General features: G+C 55.0%; 1 protein-coding gene across 5 annotated transcripts in view; it reads left to right on the forward strand.

The window, feature by feature from the left end:
- STARD3 (StAR related lipid transfer domain containing 3) overlaps nt 1-22985 on the forward strand; it is a 27438-nt gene extending 4453 nt beyond the window's left edge. The window contains exons 2-17 of one of the 5 annotated variants that reach the window (XM_023204259.1): nt 11136-11179; nt 12574-12843; nt 16060-16167; nt 16506-16583; nt 17289-17366; nt 17487-17540; nt 17919-18036; nt 18245-18343; nt 18572-18627; nt 18984-19076; nt 19736-19798; nt 19956-20051; nt 20353-20432; nt 20524-20628; nt 21773-21889; nt 22319-22985. In XM_023204259.1, the coding sequence (XP_023060027.1) occupies nt 12625-12843; nt 16060-16167; nt 16506-16583; nt 17289-17366; nt 17487-17540; nt 17919-18036; nt 18245-18343; nt 18572-18627; nt 18984-19076; nt 19736-19798; nt 19956-20051; nt 20353-20432; nt 20524-20628; nt 21773-21889; nt 22319-22646 (1692 nt within the window). In that variant the 5' untranslated portion in view covers nt 11136-11179; nt 12574-12624 and the 3' untranslated portion in view covers nt 22647-22985. The remainder of the gene's footprint in view (nt 1-11135; nt 11180-12573; nt 12844-16059; nt 16168-16505; nt 16584-17288; nt 17367-17486; nt 17541-17918; nt 18037-18244; nt 18344-18571; nt 18628-18983; nt 19077-19735; nt 19799-19955; nt 20052-20352; nt 20433-20523; nt 20629-21772; nt 21890-22318) is intronic. The other 4 variants (XM_023204258.1, XM_023204261.1, XM_023204260.1 and 1 more) reach the window with 4 other exon arrangements.
- The last annotated feature ends 76 nt before the right edge of the window (nt 22986-23061 follow it).

Below are 23061 nucleotides of genomic sequence, written 5' to 3' on the forward strand. Positions count from 1 at the left end.
ACTAAAAAATACAAAAAACTAGCCGGGCGAGGTGGCGGGCGCCTGTAGTCCCAGCTACTCGGGAGGCTGAGGCAGGAGAATGGCATAAACCCAGGAGGCGGAGCTTGCAGTGAGCTGAGATCTGGCCACTGCACTCCAGCCTGGGCCAAGAGCAAGACTCCGTCTCAAAAAAAAAAAAAAAAAAAAAAAAAAAGATAAGGGAAGTGCTGACCCAGAGTTACTTGGGAGGCTGAGGCTTGAGCCTAGGAGTTTGAGACCACAGTGTCCTATGATTGCGCCTGTGAATAGCCACTGCACTCCAGTCTGACAACATGGTGAGACCTGTCTCTTAAAAAAAAAAGTGCCATTCTGGGTCAGCCCCCTGAAGCCAGGGTCTACCCTTCCATTCAGCAGTACTGCTGGGACTCTCAGTTTGGGCAAAGTGCTGTGCTGGCCCTGCCTGGCCAGCGCCCTGCCTCTAACACTGTCCCCATGGGGAATAGTAGTAATAGCTGCTGTTAATTAAACACAGACACTGCATGTGTTATTTCTAATCCCTTCAAGCTCTGTGAAGTAGGCACTATATTATCCCCATTTTAAAGAAAAGGAGGCTGAAGTTCAGAGAAACCCAGTGGTTTGGTCAAGGGCACACAATCTAATAAGGAATGGCGTTAGGTTTTTGCCTCCAGGACTGGTGTCCAACCCCAAACCCACATCCTTTCCTCTGTTCCAAGGTGGACATTACGGATCCACAGGCTAACTTACTAGACATGTATCATGGCCAGGCACTGCGATTGTGACTTGGACCTCAAGGGCTTAGGACAGATGGCCTTGAGACATCTAGCTATGATAAGGGAAGTGCTGACCCAGAGTTCTGAAAGGTCAGGGGAGTCTGAAGGGTGAGGAGAAGCTCTGCCCAGGAGGTAACATTTGAACTAGTCTCTGAAGCACCAGAGTTCTCTCCAAAGGAAGGAGGTCATTCAGGAATGAGGAAACAGGGAGCCCAGGAGATGGGTTGTGGTGTGTCCTGGGAGCAGCCAATGATCAGCAGAGTAGAGGCTGCGAGTGTTGACCCCCATAGCAAAAGAAGAGTGCTGGGGTCTGGAGTCCTCCCTCCTCCTTAACCCTCCCCTGTTATCAAAGACTCACGCCCAAGGTTAACTCACCTTGAGTCTTCTCCCTACAAGTCAGGCTCAGGGAGGGGAGCAGGCACCCTGCCTGAGGCCCCCCAGGAAACCAGTTCCTCTTGCCTTCTTGTGGAGAGAGTGCCTGGCCTGGGCTCTGGGCAGGGAAGACCCCTGCAGAGGGTGGAGTCCAGCTCCGGGAGAGGCAGCCTGGACAGGGAGGGGCTGCTCTCCCAGCTGGGCGTGAGTGTCCATGTGCACTTGTGCATGTGCTGCTGTAGGGAAGGGTATAAATGGCCATTCAGTGCATTTCCTGGAAGCCCACTCTGAGCCTGGTACAGTTCTGGTACTGGGCATGCAGCAGGGAGCAAAGCACAGGAAGTCCTTGCTCTCATGGAGTTTGCGTTCCAGTGGGAGACGATGGGCAGTAAACACAGACCAGTGAATGTATCATATGTCAGGGGTGACAAGTGCTGTGAAGGAAAATACAGCAGGGTAAGGGATGGAGGGTGGGGGCTAAATAAGGGTTCAGGAATGGTCTCTCCAAAGGGACATTTGCATAGGGACCTCACTGGAGTGAGAGAGCAAGTCATGCAAAGACCTGGGGAGGAGCTCCCGACAGAGCAGCAGGTGCGAGGGCTCTGGAGTAGGAGCATGCTTGATGCGTCCGCGGACAGTGAGGGACCAGTGTGACTGGAATAGCGAGCTTGAGGGGAAGAGGAAAGGGGAAGAGAAGGACTTGTAGGCTAGGGTGGGGATTTATGCCTTTATTCTGGAGAAACCATTGGAGGTTGGGGCACTAGCGAGATGTGGTCTGGTTTTTAACAGGATCCCTGTGGCTGCTGTGTTGAGAACAGGCTGAAGCGGTGAGGACAAGGAAGAGTGGCAGGTAGAGGTGATGGCTGGACAGGGTAACAGAGTAGTAAGTGAGCAATGGGCAGATACTGGCCGGATTTTGCAGAAAGAGACAACAGGATTTGCTCATGGTTGGATGTGGAAGGGAGGTGTGACCAGATGACTGCTAAGCCCAAAGAGGGCCTCTTGACACACTGTCCCCCAGCTAGCAAGGGCTCTTGCAGGCAGCAACATTTGTACTTAGAAGGTCCCAGCCTGGCATGGGGGAAGGTCATGTTCCTCTGGGGTCGGCTCCGCTCTGCCCCTTCCTGGCTGGGGGACTGTGGGCAGCTCTCCTTCCCATGAGCCATCACTATAGCTTCTGGGAGGGGGTGTGATGCATTAAGGAGATGATGTCTGTAGGGTGCCACGGAGGCCACGGCCAGCTGGATCTGTGTCTTCTGTACCGGCCCATCTGGATGCTGTGCAGCCTCTCTGGTCTGCTATCCTGCATTCCCCTAACCAGCACCCTCCTGGGCCAGCCAGCAGTGGGACACAGACCAAGGCCAACCTCCTCCACACCCAGGGCCTCTGCCTTCTACCCTCTGCGGACTCTCTGTTAACTTGGCATTGACAGGGCTGCTTGACTCAAAACAACCCCAGGCCTGGCCTGAAGCCATCTCACCAGTAAGTCAGAGTTCAAGACTGTCTCTTTCTCTGGAGAAGAGCAGGAAAGTAATCCCAGCTAACCCTCATGCAGCCACCACTCTGTGTCAGAATCTCTTCTAGGCCATTGCATTGAATAAGTCATTTAATCCATATAAACCTATAAGGAGTAGGTGATATTGTTAACCCCTTTTTACAGGGGAGGAAACTGAGGCATGATGAGGTTAAGTGACTAGCAAGGTGGAAATCTGAGGTTTGACCCATCTCCTGGCATGGAGTCCAGTTCTCTCAGCTTCACTGATCCTGGTTTGTAGTGAGTTAGGGACTCCCTGGGAAGCCCCCATGGGCAGGGGGTGCTGGTGCTAGCATTTCCTGTGGAATATGGCAGGGGGATGTGTGGAGGACCTGTGTCTACTGTTCCTCTAGCCTCTGGGGGATTTGGAGAACTCACTCTGCCCAGAGATGTGAGTCATCTTTGGATATAGATGAGACTTGTTCCCCTTCCCCCTGAGTCCCAGAGCACAGCTCTGTGGAATAAGCTGTAGCTGGAACTTGTAAAGTTTGGCCCAGCCCTCCCTGGGAGGCTAGGAGGTGGGAAAGGGCCGGGTGACTGGAAGTGATAGCGGTAGTTAATGTCTATGTGGTTAGACATTAACCAGTTACTCTGTGGTGCCAGGCACTGTCCTAGGCAGGCTATCGTTATCATTGTCTCCTTTGGTGCCCCAGACAGCCCAGGGTCAAGACAGGTAGCCTCAGTTTACAGATGCAGCGGTGGAGGCTTGCACAGTGAGTAGGTGGCTTTGTTCAAATCACAGGCCTAGGCCAGGTATAAAAGCCTAAGTGTGGTGTAATTCCAGCACTTTGGGAGGCCAAGGTGGGAGGATTGCTTGAGTCCAGGAGTTTGAGACCAGCCTGGGAAACATAGTGAGACCCTGTCTCTACAAAAAAAAAAGAAAGAAAAATTAGAGATTAGTCTGGCATGGTAGCGTCTGCCTATAGTCCCAGCTACTCAGGAGGCTAAGGCAGGAAGATCACTTGAGCTGGGGAGTGTTTGAGGCTGCAGTGAGCTGTAATCACACCACCGCACTCCAGCATGGGCGACAGAGCTAGACTCTCTCTCAAAAAAAAAGAAAAAAAAAATCGCAGACTTGCCTTGGCTAATAAATGCCTACTGAGAGCTGTGATCGGTCAGCTGGGCTTTGGAGCTGCCTCCCTGAAGAAAGGTGGCCGGCCTAGGGTATGACCAAGGGCTAGCAGGGAACCCCGTCTGTGGTTCTGCAGCCTGAGATTTGTGGAAATTGAAAATTGGGGGTGGGTGAATGGGAGGCAGCTTAGCCATCCTGCTGTCCTCCTCTTCTGTCTGCGTGAAGGGTCAGCTGATGCTGCTTCCTGGGTGGGAGCTTGCAATTGCAGAGGGACCGGTCTCTGCCCCTGCACTCCCCTAAGAGCCTATGCAGGGAGCCAGGACAGTCCTCTACTTCCTGTCCCTCCCCCAACCTGGAATTCACCTCTGCCTGCAGCTGGAAAAACCTGGCCTTTCTATAGATGAAGGAACCAGGCTAGAGGGTTAGGGAGCTTGTTCTGAGCCACACAGCAGGCGAATTGTAGAGTTCAGATTTGAACCCAGGCCTTTTAGGGTGATTTTTATTATATGTCGCTGTAGTGTATTTAACCTTCCCCTCTCACAATTTACCTGTTACTTAAAAGGTTTTTCTTTTCTTTTGTTTTTTTTTGAGACAGAGTCTCGCTTTGTCACCCAGACTAGAGTGCAATAGTGTAATCTCAGCTCACTGCAACCTCCGCTTCCCGGGTTCAAGTGATTCTCCTGCCTCAGCCTCCCAAGTAGCTGGGATTACAGGCACACACCACCATGCCTGGCTAATTTTTTTGTATGTTTAGTAGAGACGAGATTTCACCATGTTGGCTAGGCTGGCCTCAAACTCCTGACCTCAAGTGATCCTCCTGCCTCAGCCTCCCAAAATGCTGAGCCACCGCTCCCAGCCCCCACTTACCCGAAAAGTCTTGCCAGCTACTTAGTCTGTCTCAACCACCACTGACCAAGCACTTACCATACTCCTTCCTGAGACTTCCCTCAACACCCAGCCCTGTGACACAGGGATTCTTGCCTTTTTTTTTTTTGAGACGGAGTCTCAGTCTGTCACCCAGAATGGAGTGCAGTGGCGCAATCTCCGCTCACTGCAGCTTCCGCCTCTCAGGTTCAATCAATCTTCCCACCTCAGCCTCCCAAGTAGTTGGGACTACAGGTGCGTGCCACCACACCTGGCTATTCTTTGTATTTTTAGTAGAAACAGGGTTTTGCCATGTTGGCCAGGCTGGTCTCAAACTCCTGACCTCAGGTGATCACCTGCCTCAGCCTCCCAAAGTGCTGAGATTACAGGCGTGAGCCACTATGTCTGGCTTCTTGCCTTTTCTTGTCATGGTAAAATATGCATAACATAAAACTTACCATTTTAACCTTTTGTTTGTTGTTTTTTGTTTTGTTTTGAGACAGGGTTTCCCTTTGTAACCCAGGCTTGAGTGCAGTGGCACAATCTCAGCCCACTGCAACCTCACCTCCCCGGCTCAAGTGATCCTTCCTCCTCAGGCTCCTGAGTAGCTGGGACTGCAGTTGTGTGCTACCACGCCTGGCGAATTTTTTAATTTTTTGTAGACATGGGGCTTTGCTGTGTTGCCCAGACTGTTCTTGAACTCCTGGGCTCAAGCAGTCCTTCCTCCTTGGCCTCCCAAAGTGCTGGGATTATAGGCCTGAGCTACCACACCCAGCCTATTGTTGCCTGTTTTAATGCAGCTGAGGAAACTGAGCCTCAGAAGGGTTATGCTTTGCCCCAGATCACACAGCTAGGAAGGGGGCAGTCTGAGATTTGAACTGTGACCTCAGAGTCCATTCCTTTTTCCATGATACCAGCCACCTTCTGTTTGCCCTGAGTCCAGCACACCACCCAAAACCCCATTACAAGTAGGGCTGGTACTACTGTATCCTGGGGTGAGGAAGAGAAGGCCTGGGAAGGGGTGTGGGGGCCTGTGCCCACCCTTCCCTTTGCCTCAGGAATAATCCTCTGTGCCCTGGCACCTGACTTTCCCCCCTCCCCACCCACTTCCCCCTGTAACCCAGGATGGTAAAACCTCCACTTTTGCTGGGCACGGCGGCTCCCGCCTATAATCCCAGCACTTTGGGAGGCCAAGGCAGGTGGATCACGAGGTCAAGAGATTGAGACCATCCTGGGCAACATGGTGAAACCCCATTTCTACCAAAAATACAAAAATTAGCCGTGCGTGGTGGTGGACACCTGTAGTCCTGGCTACTTGGGAGGCTGGGGCAGGAGAATCACTTGCATCTGGGAGGCAGGGGTTGCAGTGAGCCGAGATCACGCCACTGCACTCCAGCCTGGTGACAGCGAGACTGTGTCTCAAAAAAGAAAAAAAAGAAACCCTCCACTTTCCCTCTTACCTCCCACTCTCACTCCCTCCCCAAGCCTTAGCAGTTCAGCTTCCGCAGACACTCGACTGTCAAGTCTGCAGCCATCCCAGGCAGACACTTTCACGCCACACGTGCTATTCCCCGCTGTTCCCCTCTGACAGTTCGGAAGGTGCTTGGGAGAGGCCAGTGACAGCAACCAGTGGGCTCTTTTGGCAGTGGGTGGGGTGCTGCTACCCGGGGGCTGGGCCGTCTCCGTATTGTCCATTCCTGCCCTCCCTCATCAGGAGGGTGGGTGTGGTGGGTGGGCGCTGGCGCTAGCTGTGATGCCTCCAGGGCTCGGCAGCCTACAGTCAGCCAGAGAAGGAGCACTTTGGGGACTGCACAGGGCAGTTCCACGCCACAGCGGGTTTTTATCACTTAGACTGGCAGGTGGTGTGATGGAGCTCAAAGACCTTTCAAAGTCATCTGAGTGAGCCCCATTTTCAAACTGCAGCCAACGAGGCCTCACTCAGGGTGATGCTGGAGTTTGAGGAAAGGCTGAAAGGTGGGATTCAGTAGCCGCTTTTACCCATGGCAGTCTGGTTTTTATCTGTTTTATATATTGAAGTTCCAAGTAAGGTATTATTATTTTAAATGTTTATCTTGCTTTGAAAAGGAGGTGGTTTGTAGCCAGGTGCGGTGGCTCATGCCTGTAGTCCCAGTACTTTGGGAGGCTGAAGTGGGAGGATCGCTTAAGCCCAGGAGTTCAAGACCAGCCTGGGCAACATAGACCTCGTCTGTACAAAAACTTTAAAAATTAGCTAAGCATGGCCAGGCGCGGTGGCTCATGCCTGTAATCCCAGCACTTTGGGAGGCTGAGGTGGGCGGATCACCAGGTCAGGAAATTGAGACCATCCTGGTTAACATGGTGAAACCCCATCTCCACTAAAAATACAAAAAATTAGCCTGGCGTGGTGATGGGCGCCTGTAGTCCCAGCTACTTGGGAGGCTGAGGCTGGAGAATCGCTTGAACCCAGGAGGCGGAGCTTACGGTGAACTGAGATCGCGCCACTGCACTCCAGCCTAGGCGACAGAGTGAGACTCCATCTCAAAATAGATAAATAAATAAATAAATAAATAAATAAATAAATAAGCTGAGCATAATGGCATGTGCCTGTGGTCCCAGTTACTTGGGAGGCTGAGGCAGGAGGATCACTTGATCCCAGGAGGTCAAAGCTACAGTGAGCAATGTTCACGCCTCTGGACTCTAGCCTGGATGACAGAGTGAGATCCTCTCTTTAAAAAAAGGCGGAGGGAGACGATTGAAAAAAACCACTGACTTTCCCCCAGATAAACAGAGGCTTGGTGAGAAGGACTTGCCCAGAGTTACGCGGAATTAGTGGTTACCCGGAGACTGGGGTACAGGTTCCTTAACTCCGGGCCAGTGCTCTGCCTACTGTACAGGCTGTCATTTGGACCTTGAACTGCTTTCGGTGGGAGGGTGATATCGAACCCCCTTTCTTTGACTCTTGGCCAACTGCCACCACCCCTGCCTTCGAGCCCCCATGCTTGGCTCCCACAGTCCCTGGCATCTTCAACTCTCCGGGGCTCCCGCAACACCTCTGCTCTAGCCCCATCTGTGTCTCTCGCTTCGACAGGGACGTCTAGGCGTGTGAGTGTCAGTGTGGTTGCCACTCCAAGTGCGTCTCACACCCAAGCTGCTGCCATCGAAATCCTGTCCCCAGGGAGAGAGAAAGTCAGAGGGAAAGACAGACACAGAAGTAGCCTGGAGTAGGCGAGTGACAGCACCTGGAAGTGAGGCAAGGACCAAGGAGGGAAGGAGGGAGGAGAGAGGCAGATAGAGGAGAAAAGAGAGAGAGAAATGTGGAGAAAGGGGGAGAGACTGATGGGAGTGAAGAGAAAGACTCATAAATGGGAGATAGATTGAGAGGAAGACCCAGATGGGGAAAAATACAGACAGACATGGATGACGATATGTTCTGTGGGCTGTGGGGAAACAGGCATTCTTGTGCATTGCTAGTGGGAGTGCAAACTGCAAAGGGAACTTGGCAGTACCTCACAAAACCACATATGCAATTTGACCCAGCAATACCACTTCTAGGAATCTGTCTTGGATATATATTTCCAACAACGGGAATATGTGTGTGTGTATGTATATATATGCTCAAGGTTATTCATTGCAGCATTTCTGGAATTACAAATCTAAGCACTCATTCATGGGAGACTGAATAAACTAGGGTTTGTCTATAAAATGGAGTACCAAGCATCTCTATCAAAGAACGAGAAAGACAATGTAAAATTGATATGGAGTGCTCACCAGGATATACTGTTAATGAAAAAATAACAAGCAAGAGAGCATCCGGTGCCGGGCGCGGTGGCTCAAGCCTGTAATCCCAGCACTTTGGGAGGCCGAGACGGGTGGATCACGAGGTCAGGAGATCGAGACCATCCTGGCTAACACGGTGAAACCCCATCTCTACTAAAAAATACAAAAAACTAGCCGGGCGAGGTGGCGGGCGCCTGTAGTCCCAGCTACAGGAGGCTGAGGCAGGAGAATGGCGTAAACCCGGGAGGCGGGGCTTGCAGTGAGCCGAGATCCGGCCACTGCACTCCAGCCTGGGCGACAGAGCGAGACTCCATCTCAAAAGAAAAAAAAAAAAAAAGAAAGAAAGGATATAAGAAATATAAGGCCAGGCACGGTAGCTCACACCTGTAATCCCAGCACTTTGGGAGGCCAAGGCAGGCAGATCACCTGAGTTTGGGAGTTTAAGACCAGCCTGGCCAACATGGCGAAACCCCATCTCTACTAAAAATACAAAGTTAGCTGGACATGGTGGCATGCGCCTGTAATCCAAACTACTCAGGAGGCCAAGGCAGGAGAATCACTTGAACCCGGGAGGTGGAGGTTGCAGTGAGCCAGGATTGCGCCACTGCTCTCTAGCCTGGGCCACAGAGAAGAAAAAGAAATATATACAAAGGAAGTATATTCCTTTGTACAAAAGAAATATAAGAAGGATAAAGCAGGCCGGGTGCGGTGGCTCAAGCCTGTAATCCCAGCACTTTGGGAGGCCGAGACAGGCGGATCACGAGGTCAGGAGATCGAGACCATCCTGGCTAACACGGTGAAACCCTGTCTCTAGTAAAAACTACAAAAAACTAGCCTGGCGAGGTGGCGGCGCCTGTAGTCCCAGCTACCCAGGAGGCTGAGGCAGGAGAATGGCGTGAACCCGGGAGGCGGAGCTTGCAGTGAGCTGAGATCTGGCCACAGCACTCCAGCCTGGGTGACAGAGCAAGACTCCGTCTCAAAAAAAAAAAAAAAAGAAGGATAAAGCAGACACTGAAGCTGTAAGTTACTGCTAACGTGTAATCCCAGCACTTTGGGAGACCAAGGAGGGAGGATTGCTTGAGCCCAGGACTTCAAGAATACCCCATCTCTTAAAAAAACAGATAGGTTACTGTTAGGGGTTGAATCGTGTCCCCCAAAAAAGGATACGGTGAAGTCCTAACCGCCAGTACCTCAGAATGTGACCTTATTTGGAACCGGGATCATTGCAGATGTGATCAGTCAAGGTGAGGTCATACTGGAGGAGAGTGGCCCGGTATGACTGGTGTCCGTATCAGGAGATGGCCGTGTGAAGATGGACACATGGGAAGAGCGCCATGTGACAATGAAGACAGGTTGACGTGTGTGGCTACAAGCCGAATCACACCAGATTACCCGCACAGATTGCTCACATACCGCCAGGAGCCAGGAAAAGGCAAGGAAGGGGTCAGAGGGAGCACGGCCCTCCCAACACCTTTCTCAGACTTCCAGCCTCCTGAACTGGGAGATGATAAATGTCCATCATTTCAAACAAACCCGAAATGACAGACATGGGAGAGGAAGTGGGAAACAGGTAAAAAGATACTTACAAGAAATACAGGCCAGGCGCAGTGACTCATGCCTGTAATCCCAACACCATGGGAAGCCAAAACAGTAGGATCCTTGAGCCCAGGAGTTTGAGACCAGCCTGGGTAACATAGTGAGACCCCCGTCTCTAAATAAAATAAAATAAAATGAATTAGCCTGGTATGGTGGCAGGCGCCTGTGGTCTCAGCTACTTGGGAGGCTGAGGCAGGAGGATCGCTTGAGCTCAGGAGTTGAAGGCTGCAGTGAGCCATGATCATGCCACTGCACTCCAGCCTGGTTGACAGAGCAAGACCCTGCCTCTAAAAAAACAAACAAAACCCCACACAGATGGAAAGTTACTTTGTGAAACAGATACAAAAGATGAGGAGAGATGGAGAGAGTGAGGAAGAGAGACAGGTCTGGCTGCAAACAAAAGGGCTGTCAGAGACAGGGAAATGTCACCTGCCCTGGAGCTGCGTCCTGTCACCATGAGGGATGTGCCGAGCGTGCAGTCTGGCACAGATCTGGCTGACGGATGTTGGGGGTCCCATTGCCAGCGGCCTGTCACATCCCCTCCCCACTGCCTCTTTCCGGAGCTGAGCCCAGCTTCTCCGTGGCACTGTGGAGATGAACCTGTCCTGGGGCTCAGAGTGTGGTGTTGGGAGTAGCCTTGGCCTGGTGCCTCTGCCTCGCCTGTCCCCCGACTCTGCTGCGAACAGTCAGTTCCTGTTCGTGGGGGCTTGCACAGGGCAGAGGGATGGATGAGCTGGCTTGCTCAGAACCTCCTGCCAGCCATAAACTGAGCTGTGCTTGTTTTGGACGTGGTAGACTGAGGGGCCCAGGAGGGTAGTCCACATAGCGAAAGTGTGGTGGGACATGTCAGGAGGGGAGAGTGGTTAGATCTGGCTTTCCCAAGATCAGGGACAAACATCTAGAGCCCCCCTTCCTCTAGCCCCCAAACTGCCTCCTGGTGCTGGGGTGTGGGGAGACTCAGGGAGCCTCTTGGTCAAGTCCCAGAAGCTCAGGCCCCACCAAGCTGGTGAGTTTTTGCCTCCCCGCTTCAGCTCCTCTCTGACTTTCAATGGGACCTTTCCTTCTCACCCAAGGGGGGGGCCTCTTACAGCCCAGCACATGGGTGGAGCAGAGACCCTAGGCCTGGGGGCTACCTGCAGGGAGGGAGTGCCAGAGTTCCTTTTGTCTTTAGGGTTCCTGAGAGCCCGATGCTGGCACAGGATGGTAAGGGATTGGGTAAGTCCATTCACCTCTCTGGGCCTTGGTTGTCATATCTGTAAAAGAAGAACCATTCCTGCCCTGAGTGGAATGGGGCGGGGGGTGGTAGAGCACTGGGCTGGCCTCCAGAGTGGCTGCTTCCTCCTCTCTTTAGGGTTTGCCCTGTTCCTGTCCGCTGTATAGCATGGAGCTGAGGGCCAGGAGACCCACTGAGCATTCATTCATTCGACAATCACGAAGCACCTATTGCCTGACAAGCATTGTGCTGGGCACCAGGGAGACAGCAGTGACCATGTCAGATAAAGCCCCTGAGGCCGTGGAGTTTCCAGTCTAGTGAGAGAAGGGGAAACAGTAAAAACAATACAGATCATTTCAGACAGTGACCCAGCTCAGTGAAGAAAGGAAGGCAGCTCACTATCGTGTTATGCTGTGCGTGGGGGCAGCAGGGTGGGAGGCTCTCTGAGGAGAGGACTTTTGAGCTGCCTGTTGAAAGGTCTGTGGGAGAACATTCCAGGCATGGGGAGAGCCAGATCCAAGGTCCCAAGGCAGGACAGGGCAGCTGTATTGAGGGATGTAAAAGAAGGCCAGAGTGGCGGTGGCAGCAAGACAGGGAGAAGGGCTGGGCAGAGGCCACCCCACAGGCCTGGACTGAGAGGGCCTGTGAGGAGGAGACTGTTAGCCTGAGAAGGATGGGGAACCCTGGGAGGGCATTGGAACGCGTTCTCTAGGCTGGCTGTGTGAAGGGCAGGAGGATGAGAGAGGCAGCCTGGAGGCCCACCCGTGAGAAGCAGATTGCAGTGGTCCAGGAAGAGATGGTGGTGGTTGGGCCTGGGCAGGGCAAGGGGCGGTGGAGCTGAGAGGGACCAAGATGCCTGCTCTCCATAGCTCCAGATATGCAGACACTGCTCTAGGAAGGCCCTCCCAGTTGCCATGGATTAGGGGGTGGGAGGGGAAGACTGGCTGCTGGGAGGGAATGTGGCTTTGTGCTTGGAAAACAAAGAACAGAGCTTGGGGCCCTCTTCTCCTGGGGGTGGTGGCAGGCCCAGAGGCTGTTGACAGGACCAGAGGCTGGAGCTCAGGGCTGGTCCTGGCAGGAGCAGGCTGCGGCCCCAGGGATCCGGGAGTGGGTAGGTGCCCAGCAGAGGGACCCCAGAACCCTCCAAGGGTGAACCCTGTGGCTGCTGGGCTTGGGGCAAGGAGCACCAGGAAGGACAGATAATTAGCGGAATGCTCAACCCTGCAACCTAGGAGCCAGGCTGTTTGGTGGAGGATGTTTGGGCAACAGTGCCCTGGGCCGTGGGCTTGGGACTCAGTGTGGGGACAAATGCATTTGGGAGCCAATGGCAGCCCTGGGGGCTGTGTGGGAGGGACAGGAGGAGGTTGACTGGACTCTGCCTTTGCCTCTCTCCCAGCCCTGCCACTGAGGCCCCGCCCTCCCCGCCCTGAGGTGGGGGCCCACCAGGATGAGCAAGCTGCCCAGGGAGCTGGCCCGAGACTTGGAGTGCAGCCTGCCCGCCGTGGCCTCCCTGGGCTCCTCGCTGTCCCACAGCCAGAGCCTCTCCTCGCACCTCCTTCCGCCACCTGAGAAGCGCAGGGCCATCTCTGATGTCCGCCGCACCTTCTGTCTCTTTGTCACCTTCGACCTGCTCTTCATCTCCCTGCTCTGGATCATTGAACTGAATGTGAGTGGAGGCAAGATTGGGGCACAGGCTGTGTTGCAGGGCCACCCAGGCCTCAGTTTGTCCATCTGCCACATGGGAGGGCTGCCTCTCCCCTGGGGTTGGTTAGCTGGGTAAAATGAAGACTGGGAGGAACAACAGGGGTTCTCATATTCTGAATGAAGGGGTGTGGAGGGGTTTGGAATGGTTGCCACATTTGGCCAAGGTCCCTCTGCATGCACATGTGTGAAGGCCGCGGCCTTGAACCCACCCTCTGGCTTCAGAGTTCATGCTCTTGGCCCCTGCCCCATACTGCCCCCTAGTGGAGGCTCCCGAGAGAGGAGGACGGGGAGACCCAGCTCTGGCTGAGCTGTTGAAACCTTTGTCTTCTTTCTGCCTGCCACTGCCCCACTGCTCCACTGCCCTCCAGCTCCAGTTGGTTCATTCATTTGTTTGTTCAGTCATTCATTCATTCATTCGTTCATTTAGCAAACATTGTTTGAGTTTCTGCTGTGTCCTAGGCACTGTGCTAAAAGCAGATGCTAGCCGGGTGTGGTGTGCACACCTGTTGTCCCACCTGTTTGGGAGTCTGAGGTGGGAGGATCGCTTGAGCCCAGAAGTCTGAGGCTGCAGTGAGCCATGATTGCACCACTGCATTCCAGCCTGGGTGACAGACTGAGACCCTGACTCAAATAAATGAATAAATAAATCAAGCAAGCAAGCAAGCAACAAGCAAGCAAGCAAGCAACAAGCAAGCAAGCAAGCAAGCAAGCAAGCAAAGGGCAGAGTGGGAAGCAAAACAGGAAAAACTCCCAGTTCCCAGTGGCTCTAATAAGATGCTGCCGGGCAGTCTGGAGACCAGAGCTGCCCCACCCCCACCCCACGTAGTGCTTGGCCCACCCTCAGGAACATAGTCTAGTTGGCAGTGGCCTGATCTGGTCTCCGGCAGGGCCAAACCCACAGAAGCAGGAGCTCTAGAAGCTGGGCACTCCAGGCTCAGTTCTGTCCCAGCTCCTCCTCGGAATTGACCCGATGACCTCAGCAAGGGACTCAGCCCCATGAGTCCTCCCCTTGTTTTCCTTCTGCAGCGTGGGCTCCCCATCAGAGTTCTGGATGGCAAGGGCCCTTCTTCCTACAGGTCTCAAGCTTATGTGACAAGAAAATGATGTCTTGTTTTTTTTTTTTTTTTGAGACGGAGTCTCGCTCTTGGCCCAGGCTGGAGTGCATTGGCCGGATCTCAGCTCACTGCAAGCTCCACCTCCCAGGTTCACGCCATTCTCCTGCCTCAGCCTCCTGAGTAGCTGGGACTACAGGCGCCTGCCACCTCACCCGACTAGTTTTTTGTTATGTTTTTGGTAGAGAGGGGGTTTCACCGTGTTAGCCAGGATGGTCTCGATCTCCTGACTTCGTGATCCACCCATCTCGGCCTCCCAAAGTGCTGGGATTACAGGCTTGAGCCACCACACCCAGCCGATGTCTTGTTAATAGAGGTGACGAGCTTGGAGAAGGGGCAGCTCAGGGCAAAGAAAATAAGTTTGATGCTGGGCATGTTGAGCTAGAAGGAGAGACAGGGCTCTGAGGGTGACTGTCCATTGTGCCTGGAGATGAGCTGGCACCTTCAGTGAGCTGGAGCCACGGCCATGGATAGCCCTAAGGGCCGTCTTACCCATGAAAAAGCTGTGGCCCAGCAGGCTCACAGAGCCTTCTGCAGAGCTTCTGAGGTCTTTGGCAGACTTCCTTTTCAAGGTCCCATCCAACATCAAAGCAAACACTAAAACTTACCTGCATCCTTCATTGAATACATGTTTCCTTACCCAAGAAGAGCTGAAAAGATTTTGATAATTTTACTTTTGTTTTGTTTTGTTTTTTTGTTTTGAGACAGGGTCTCGCTCTGTTGGCCAGGCTGGAGTGCAGTGGTGTGATCACAGCTCACTATAGCCTCCGACTCCTAGGTTCAAAGGTTCCTCCCACGTCAGCCTCCCCAGTAGCTGGGACCACAGGTGCACCACCACGTTTGGCTATTTTTTTTTTTTTTTTTTTGGTAGAGGTGGAGTCTCACTATGTTGCCCAAGCTGGTCTCAAACTGCTGGGCTCAAGTGATCCTCCTGTCTTGGCTTCTCACAGTGCTGGGATTAGAGGCATGAGCCACTGTGCCTGGCCTCTGTAATTGTGCCTTTGAAGTTATTTGGCTGTGTTGGCTGCGATTGCTCTGCAGTCCTCATGCGTACCTGGGAATATTGCAAAGTGAGAAGATCTAACTTACTAATTGTTTTCAGATGTCATGAAACATTTCAGAATCCTGCATTGAACAATTAGTAGAGTGCGCATGATGTTTCCCTTGGCAGACATTTAATATTGTATTGATTTTCAGTCTTGTAGTTTTAGTTTTGTATTTGGGAGCATATATATTTTTAGTTTGCTGACAGACTGTGTCTGTGTTGCCCAGTGGTTACAAGGACCTCAGTAGGGTCGTGCTGAGCAGGGGATTTGGAGCCAGAGAGTGGCAAAGCAGGGCCTGAGACTTGGCTCTCCCGAGTCCTGATCAGTCAGCACCAGTGGGTGTCCAGGCTGGAGAGAAGAGGAAGGAGGACAGAGCTCTGAGGCCCAGTGACTGAGGGTGGAAGGGGCTGCAGAGCCCAGGACAGAGTCTGAGGAGCAAGAGGAGTGTTGGGTGGTGTGGGTTGGGTGGGGTGGGGTGGGTAGGTGGCAGGCCTGGAGGCCTCATCAGCAGCCAGAGGAGAGGCGGCATCAGATTTCGTGGGGCTGGGGTGGGCTTGAGGTAGAGAGGCACATGGTGGGGCTGTGTGCTCAGTAGGGGAGCATCTGTATCTTTAACAAGCCTTCCCCCCCCAGATTTGGCTGCCCTGCTGGAGAGCAGAAGCCCCGGTCTATGCAGTTGTGAGGGGTCTTCCTCTCCAGGGTTCCTGGGCTCCATCGCCCAGAGTCCCCCTGTGTCCTCCCTTCTCCAAGGTGGCTGGTGCCCCACCTGAAGAAGCCTAGGCCTGTCACCCCTGTCCTTCCAAGGAGTTGGGCCGCAGTCTGGCCTGCTGTCCATCCAGTTCCCTCAGACCTCTGGACACTGGAGTCGGGGCCAAGGCCTCAGGGGTCCTGGTGAAAATGTGTGGCTGACTGGGGTAGGGACAGGGGCAAGGACACATCCACTCCGTCTCCACCCTCTCCAGTAGCATGATGGATTTTGCCCATTAAGCATAAACCTAATCAATTGATTTGCTACCTGAGGCTCCGTCTGACACCACTGCCCACCCCCAGCCCCTATCAGCCCAGATGGATTATGGCTGGGAAGATGGAGCACTGCAGTGCCGGGAGGGAGATGGAATTCCGTCAGAGGTGGGCTTCTGGCACCCTTCTGCTGGCCCCGTGTAGGGCGCATTGCCTCCCCTGCACAGCCCCCAAGCCTCCCAGCCTGCCCTTTCCTGGGCAGGGTGCTGGACTAGCCCTGCCCATCGGGGCGGCCTGGATCCTAAGGGGAGTGGTATTGGTGTCTGAGGTCTCTGGCCTTGGGCTGAGCTCCCTTGGTGCTTCTGGGGCCCCCTGGTGGTGGCTTAGCACTAACAGCCTCCCCTCCAGGCTCCTCCTTCCCCTACCTCTTGCCCCTTCCGGGAGGTGAGGGGCAGCCCCAGGCCCTTGCTTCTACCTGCAGAGCTCTTCCTATCTCCCTCTCACAGACCAACACAGGCATCCGCAAGAACTTGGAGCAGGAGATCATCCAGTACAACTTCAAAACTTCCTTCTTTGACATCTTCGTGAGTGGCCTTGGGAGATCCTGGGGACCCTGGAGGCAGAGAAGGAGCAGGGAAACGACTTCCGCTGGGTTCTCTTTCTGCAGCATATATCCAGTCTGATCAGAGATTCAGCTCCCATCCTTTGGGAGCCATCCGTTGTTAAAACTTTTGTTCCACAAGGCCGAGCTTGGTGGCTCATGCCTGTAATCCTAGCACTTTGGGAGGCCGGGGTGGGTGGATCACTTGAGGTTAGGAGTTTGAAACCAGCTTGGCCATCATGGTGAAACCCTGTCTCTACTAAAAATACAAAAAATTAGCTGGGTGTGGTGGTGCGCGCCTATAATCCCAGCTACTTGGAAGGCTGAGGCAGGAGAATCACTTGAACCCAGGAGGCGGAGGTTGCTGTGAGCCAAGATCATGCCACCGCTTTCCAGCCTGGGCAACAGAGTGAGACTCTGTCTCAAAATAAATAAATAAATAAATAACCTTTCCTCCACAAAACCCCCTTCAGAGAGCCCCAGGTGGGCGAGGGAAGATAAGACCCCCGTCCAAGGTTACATCCAAATTGTCCCAGAGAAATGCTGACTCAGTCGTTGTCCCCTGAGGTGTGCATGCCCATAGGGAGGGAATGTGGGGGCAGGACCAGAGGGGAGGTCAGCCTGCAGCACGGTGGGGGGCATTGGGGAGCATTAGCTTCCTGTGACAGCCTGGCTCCCGTCCCACCAGGTCCTGGCCTTCTTCCGCTTCTCTGGACTGCTCCTGGGCTATGCCGTGCTGCGGCTTCGGCACTGGTGGGTGATTGCGGTAAGATGCCACTTCCCTGGCAGCTCCTGGGCCCTGGCAGGGCTGGTGGAAGGGATGGGATGGAGGAGGACTCACTTCCCAGCCTCTGCCTTCCCCTTCCTCCTTCCCTCCCCTGGACAGGTCACGACGCTGGTGTCCAGTGCATTCCTCATTGTCAAGGTCATCCTCTCTGAGGTCAGTGGCTCAGGGTCTGGCCAGTCTGGTGGGCATCAGACCTCAGTGGTATGCTTCTAGAGAGGAGCATTTCTCTAATTTGGGGTGTCTGTCCCTGTTGTCCGGGTTAGGGGGAGAGGGAATCCTGTCCTTTGGTATCTCTAAGGAATCATCCTTCACCTGCTTCCCTGACTTAGCCCCCTGCAGCTCCAAGAATCAGAAAGTTATTCCTCCAGCCTAATCCCAGTTTATCCTACTGCAGACTTGAGAGGGTTCCCAAGCAGCTGGTACCAGGAATGGGGTATATGCCAGTTTGGCTGGCTAGAGTTGGTAGCCACAGGAGAGGGCTCTGGGTTTGGGGTGACCCCTGCCATGGAGCTCAGCCCCCTCCCTCCACAGCTGCTCAGCAAAGGGGCATTTGGCTACCTGCTCCCCATCGTCTCCTTCGTCCTCGCCTGGTTGGAGACCTGGTTCCTTGACTTCAAAGTCCTACCCCAGGAAGCCGAAGAGGAACGATGTGAGGGCTCGTGGGTAGGGGGGTGCAGCGAGGGTTGCCCCAGCCCCAAGGGAGGGGAGTTGCGGGCATGACAGTCAGTCTGAAGCATCTCGCCACCTCTGAGCAGCCTCCAGTAGCCTGAGGGGGAGCTTGGCTGTTGGTACCCCAGGCTGCTAGGGTGTAACTGTGCTCAGTCTGGGACCGTGGCGGCCCACGTCTGCTCCTCCAGGGTATCTTGCCGCCCAGGCTGCTGTTGCCCATGGACCCCTGCTGTTCTCCGGTGCTCTGTCCGAGGGACAGTTCTATTCACCCCCAGAATCCTTTGCAGGTGAGGGCTGGTGTGTGGGGGAACTGCTTTCAGGGAGGGGCCTTGTGAGGAATGGGGTAGGCTGGGTCTGTTCTTTCTATTCCTTCCATCAGGCTCCCTGGGGAAAGCCAACAACCCTCTCCCACACACTTTTATCCCCCACATCCTTGCACTCACATACCCGAACCCCACTACCTCCCCACACTCTCCCCACCCCTTGCCATTGTCATCTGTGCCTGTTTTCTGCAGGGTCTGACAATGAATCAGATGAAGAAGTTGCTGGAAAGAAAAGTTTCTCTGCTCAGGTATTTGCCTGCCTATCCCCAACCCCTGCCCTTGGTTGGAATGGGCGCCTGGAGGAGGGCCAGTGCAGGGGTCCGCCGGGGTGGGCAGGGGTTTCCCAGTAGAGGCTGAACCTCGGGCAATGCCCATCTGAGTGCCCCTCCACCAGTCCAGCCCCCCGGGTCTGCCTCATGGTTGGGCACACAGGAGGAGCAGCCACAGGCCTGCAGGGCCCAGGGAGACCAGCCCAGATCCCCCACATGTGGCTGGGCCAGGCCCCTCTGGGAAGCATGTGGTATGTCTAGAGAGAGAACAGGCCACGAACATGGGGAGTTGTAGGCCCCAGGCTGACCCCTCCCTGCCTTCTGCTTCCGTCCAGGAGCGGGAGTACATCCGCCAGGGGAAGGAGGCCACAGCAGTGGTGGATCAGATCTTGGCCCAGGAAGAGAACTGGAAGTTTGAGAAGAATAATGTAAGAAGCCCTCTCCCACCTGACCTTTCCATGCGTGTTAGGAGTTTCTGTTCCCTTTTCTGAGGCCTCAGGAGGAAACCCAAGGATTACACGGGTTGGAGCCATATTCCTGCCCCAAGAGAGGGAGCTGGGCCCTCGGGTCGGCAGGAGGCCGAACTGGATTGGATGTTTCCCCCGCCCCCCTCGGCCCCCCCTTCCCAGCACCACCCTGTCTTTACTTCCCTGCTCTTCTGCCCCCTTGGCTCCAGGCTTTGAAGGGGAAGCCAGGCTTCTGCTCAGTGTCCGTTGTTTCATTTCATGATCAAAACAACGTTATCTACAAAGATCGTAGAGAGCTTGGAAAACAGGGGGAAACATGCCCCAGACCCTCCCTCTGGCCAGTTCCTGTGGCAGCCCCATTGGCCTGGAGACATGTTTTTTCGTGGTTGCAGCAGCAGCTGTGCCCCTGTCTTTTAACTCAGCATCAAAAGCCTCTCTCCCGCCAGTGCCGTAGGTTTGTTAGAGCTGCTGTTTTGTAACAGCTGCTCAGGTATCCCCAGACTCCTGGAGTTTTCCACCCTGTGCTGTTAAAAACCTACCCTGCCTGTCACCCATTTCTGTGCCACCAGCCCACCCCCTGCCTCCACTCTCCTCCCTGCCACCTTTTGTCCCTGCCACAGGAATATGGGGACACCGTGTATACCATTGAAGTTCCCTTTCACGGCAAGACGTTCATCCTGAAGGTGAGTGAGGGGAGCGGGTGTCCTGGAGCCCCAGACAACACAGGAAGCTCTAGGAAGGGCCTGAGGGGTCCTCTGGTGGGTGCCCCCCACCAAGAGGGAAGGATTGGTCTGCCCGAGCCCATCTGGCACCACCCAGCCCTCTGCCGCCCTGTCCCAGACCTTCCTGCCCTGCCCTGCGGAGCTCGTGTACCAGGAGGTGATCCTGCAGCCTGAGAGGATGGTGCTGTGGAACAAGACAGTGACCGCCTGCCAGGTGAGCCCAGCCTGGCTGCCTCTTAAGGCACAGATTGGGGCACAGCCACGCCCTAGTGGGATCACTGAAGCACTCTGCGCCTCAGCTGCTCCATGTGTGCAGTGGGTGTGATGGTAACAGTGCCTGCTCGAGAAAGTTGGGAGGAGGGCAGGAGGAGTGCTCATCAGGTGCTGCCCAGGGCCTGCGCATGGCGATAGCTCTTAGTAAAGGGCCCGGGCAGAGGAGGCTGGCCTGGGGAGTTCCCATCCCTGGGGTTTTCCTGGGGCCACCTGTTCCAAAAGTCTCCGTTGGTGGCCCTCAGATCCTGCAGCGAGTAGAAGACAACACCCTCATCTCCTATGACGTGTCTGCAGGGGCTGCGGGCGGCGTGGTCTCCCCAAGGTGAGTCCCTGCCGGGCCCCCTCCTCTCAGCCAGGCCTTCTGCACTTTGGCCTTGGGTCATTGTCCCCTGAACTAACCCTCCCTCCCCCAGGGACTTTGTGAATGTCCGGCGCATTGAGCGGCGCAGGGACCGATACTTGTCATCAGGGATCGCCACCGCACACAGTGCCAAGCCCCCGACGCACAAATATGTCCGGTGAGCCTCACTTTGCCTGGGGTCACCCCTGCCAGCCCCTCCCCTGGGAGCATCGAGCAGCTCAGGGTACAGCATGTACAGCTAGGCACTTCCCCTGCTGAGGCTGCGTTCCTGTTTCCTGTCCCGCTGGGCTCTGCTCCTCCCGGCCACTAATCCTGCTAATCTTGCTGCTCTGTCTGTGGAGGTGGGGGGTGGTGGACAGCTGGAACCAAGCCACCTGAAGGGGTGGAGGGGACATGCAGCGGTGGCTGCCCATGGATGGGGACCCATGCAGGGAAGGGGCCTGAGAGTCATGTGCTCACCCTGGGCTGATTGACCTGAGCAGGACGCTCTATGCTCTGGGTTTCATCTTCCTGCCTAAGGAGACTTAGGTCCCCTTTCGTCCCCCTCACCCTGTCCTCACTCCCTCCCCTTTCTTTGGAGTGACTCAGGAGTCCCCCAAAGATAAAGGGATTATGGTCTTCCCGCATCTGTGCCTGGGCTTCTGAAGTCTTCCCTTTTGTCTAGTCTTAGGCTATGGTGCTGTGGGTGGCCCCCTCCCATAGACCGCACTCTTCCTGGGTTCCAGCAGGAGCACTGTTCTTTGGATAGGATGCCAGGCTCTGCTTTGGGCACTGGACAGACTTGCTGGGTGCAGGGCAAGCTTACTTCCTCTCTGGATGCCAACTTCCTTATCTGCAGAGTAGGCTTAGGCATGCTTAGTGGAGCTGAGGGAGAATGAAATGGTGATGGGATGTGAACTGTGCCTCCCAGGCTTAGCCTCCTCCTGGCAGGTGTCCCCTCCGGAAAGGGAAGGGGTAAGAAGTGCCAGCCCAGCCTACTCTGCCATAGCAGGGCTGACCTGGAATCTCTGGACAGAGTGGATGAGGGCTGGGAAGGTGGTAAGCTCCCTGCCCCTGGGGGTGTGCAAGCAGTAACAGGCTGTTGGACGATTCAAGCATCAGAGTGGGTGGGGGTGGAGGGCCGATTCTGCAGCCCCTGGGACACCTGTGCTAAGCCTTGTTCAGACAGGGTAGCTCTGCCTTTCTGCTTCCAGCCCAGTCCCAGCTGGGCCAAGAATGGAGGGTGAGTGGTGGGGGCTGCTGGGGGGTGTCAGGGCCTCACTCTGTTCCAAAAGTCCCCCCAATGACGCCTCTTTCCATAGGGGAGAGAATGGCCCCGGGGGCTTCATCGTGCTCAAGTCGGCCAGTAACCCCCGTGTCTGCACCTTTGTCTGGATTCTTAATACAGATCTCAAGGTGGGGTGCTGGGGGGCTGCCAGGTGGGTTCCGTGGAGTAGAGGGGACCCTGCTGCTGCCTTGGTTGCTGTGTGACCTTGGGAGCTCTCTGCCATGCCTGGGTCTCCCGTGTCAGCTCCTTTCTTACTTGAAAACTCGGGTCAGGGTCCAGATGATCTCTTAGCACTGGATTGCTGTAGGGCATGTGCCCCCACTTCTTACGTCTGAGTCCTGAGGTCCTGAGGAGGGTGGCTGGCAGCCAGCCCAGCCCCACCCTGGTCTGTTTGTGTGGCTGGTGCCAAGAGCCAGGCCCAGCGTGTTCTTCCCGCCAGGGGTGAGTGGGAGAGGGCGGCCCAGGCTGGATTCCAGAGCTGCACCTGCATTCTGACCCAGAGCCCCCCTACTGGTGCCAGCTGCAAGGGGAGACCCTGCTGTGGGCAGGCCATCAAGTGACTTCTGCCTGCTTCCCCCAGGGCCGCCTGCCCCGGTACCTCATCCACCAGAGCCTCGCGGCCACCATGTTTGAATTTGCCTTTCACCTGCGACAGCGCATCAGCGAACTGGGGGCAAGGGCGTGACTGTGCCCCCACCCACCCTGCGGGCCAGGGTCCTGTCGCCACCACTTCCAGAGCCAAAAAGGGGGCCAGTTGGGCTTCCGCTGCCCACATAGGACCTGGCCCCAGGCTGTCACCCTCTGCCGAGCCATGCAGTGCCTGGAGCCGACTGTCTGAGCAGGCTGTGCGGCGGAGCACTGGACTCTGGGGCTCCCCTGGCTGGAGAAAGTGGGGTCTGGCCTGCTGATGTTTACATGGTGCCCTGCCTCCTGGAGGAGCAGATTGCTGTCCCTTGCCTTGCCAGGGCAGGGTCTGGGCTGGGCGCCTGACTTGGCTGGGGAGGGCCAGCACGGGGGCAGGGCAGGGCAGGGCAGCCTGTCACCCGTGTGAAGATGAAGGGATTCTTCATCTGCCTGTGCTCTCGTGGGTTTTTTTAGGATTATTGAAAGAGTCTAGGACCCTTGTTGGGGAGTGGGTGGCAGGTGGGAGTGGGCTGCTGGCCATGAATCTCTGCCTCTCCCAGGCTGTCCCCCTCCTCCCAGGGCCTCCTGGGGGACCTTTGTAATTTAAGCCAATTAAAAATATGGACTCAAAAAAAAAAAAAAAACAAAAAAATTCCAGCCCCTCCAGCTGTCTTGCCTCTTGAGGGAAGAGGAAGGCAG

Source organism: Piliocolobus tephrosceles, chromosome 16 (genome assembly GCF_002776525.5).
Source record: "Piliocolobus tephrosceles isolate RC106 chromosome 16, ASM277652v3, whole genome shotgun sequence".
Lineage (NCBI taxonomy): Eukaryota > Metazoa > Chordata > Mammalia > Primates > Cercopithecidae > Piliocolobus > Piliocolobus tephrosceles.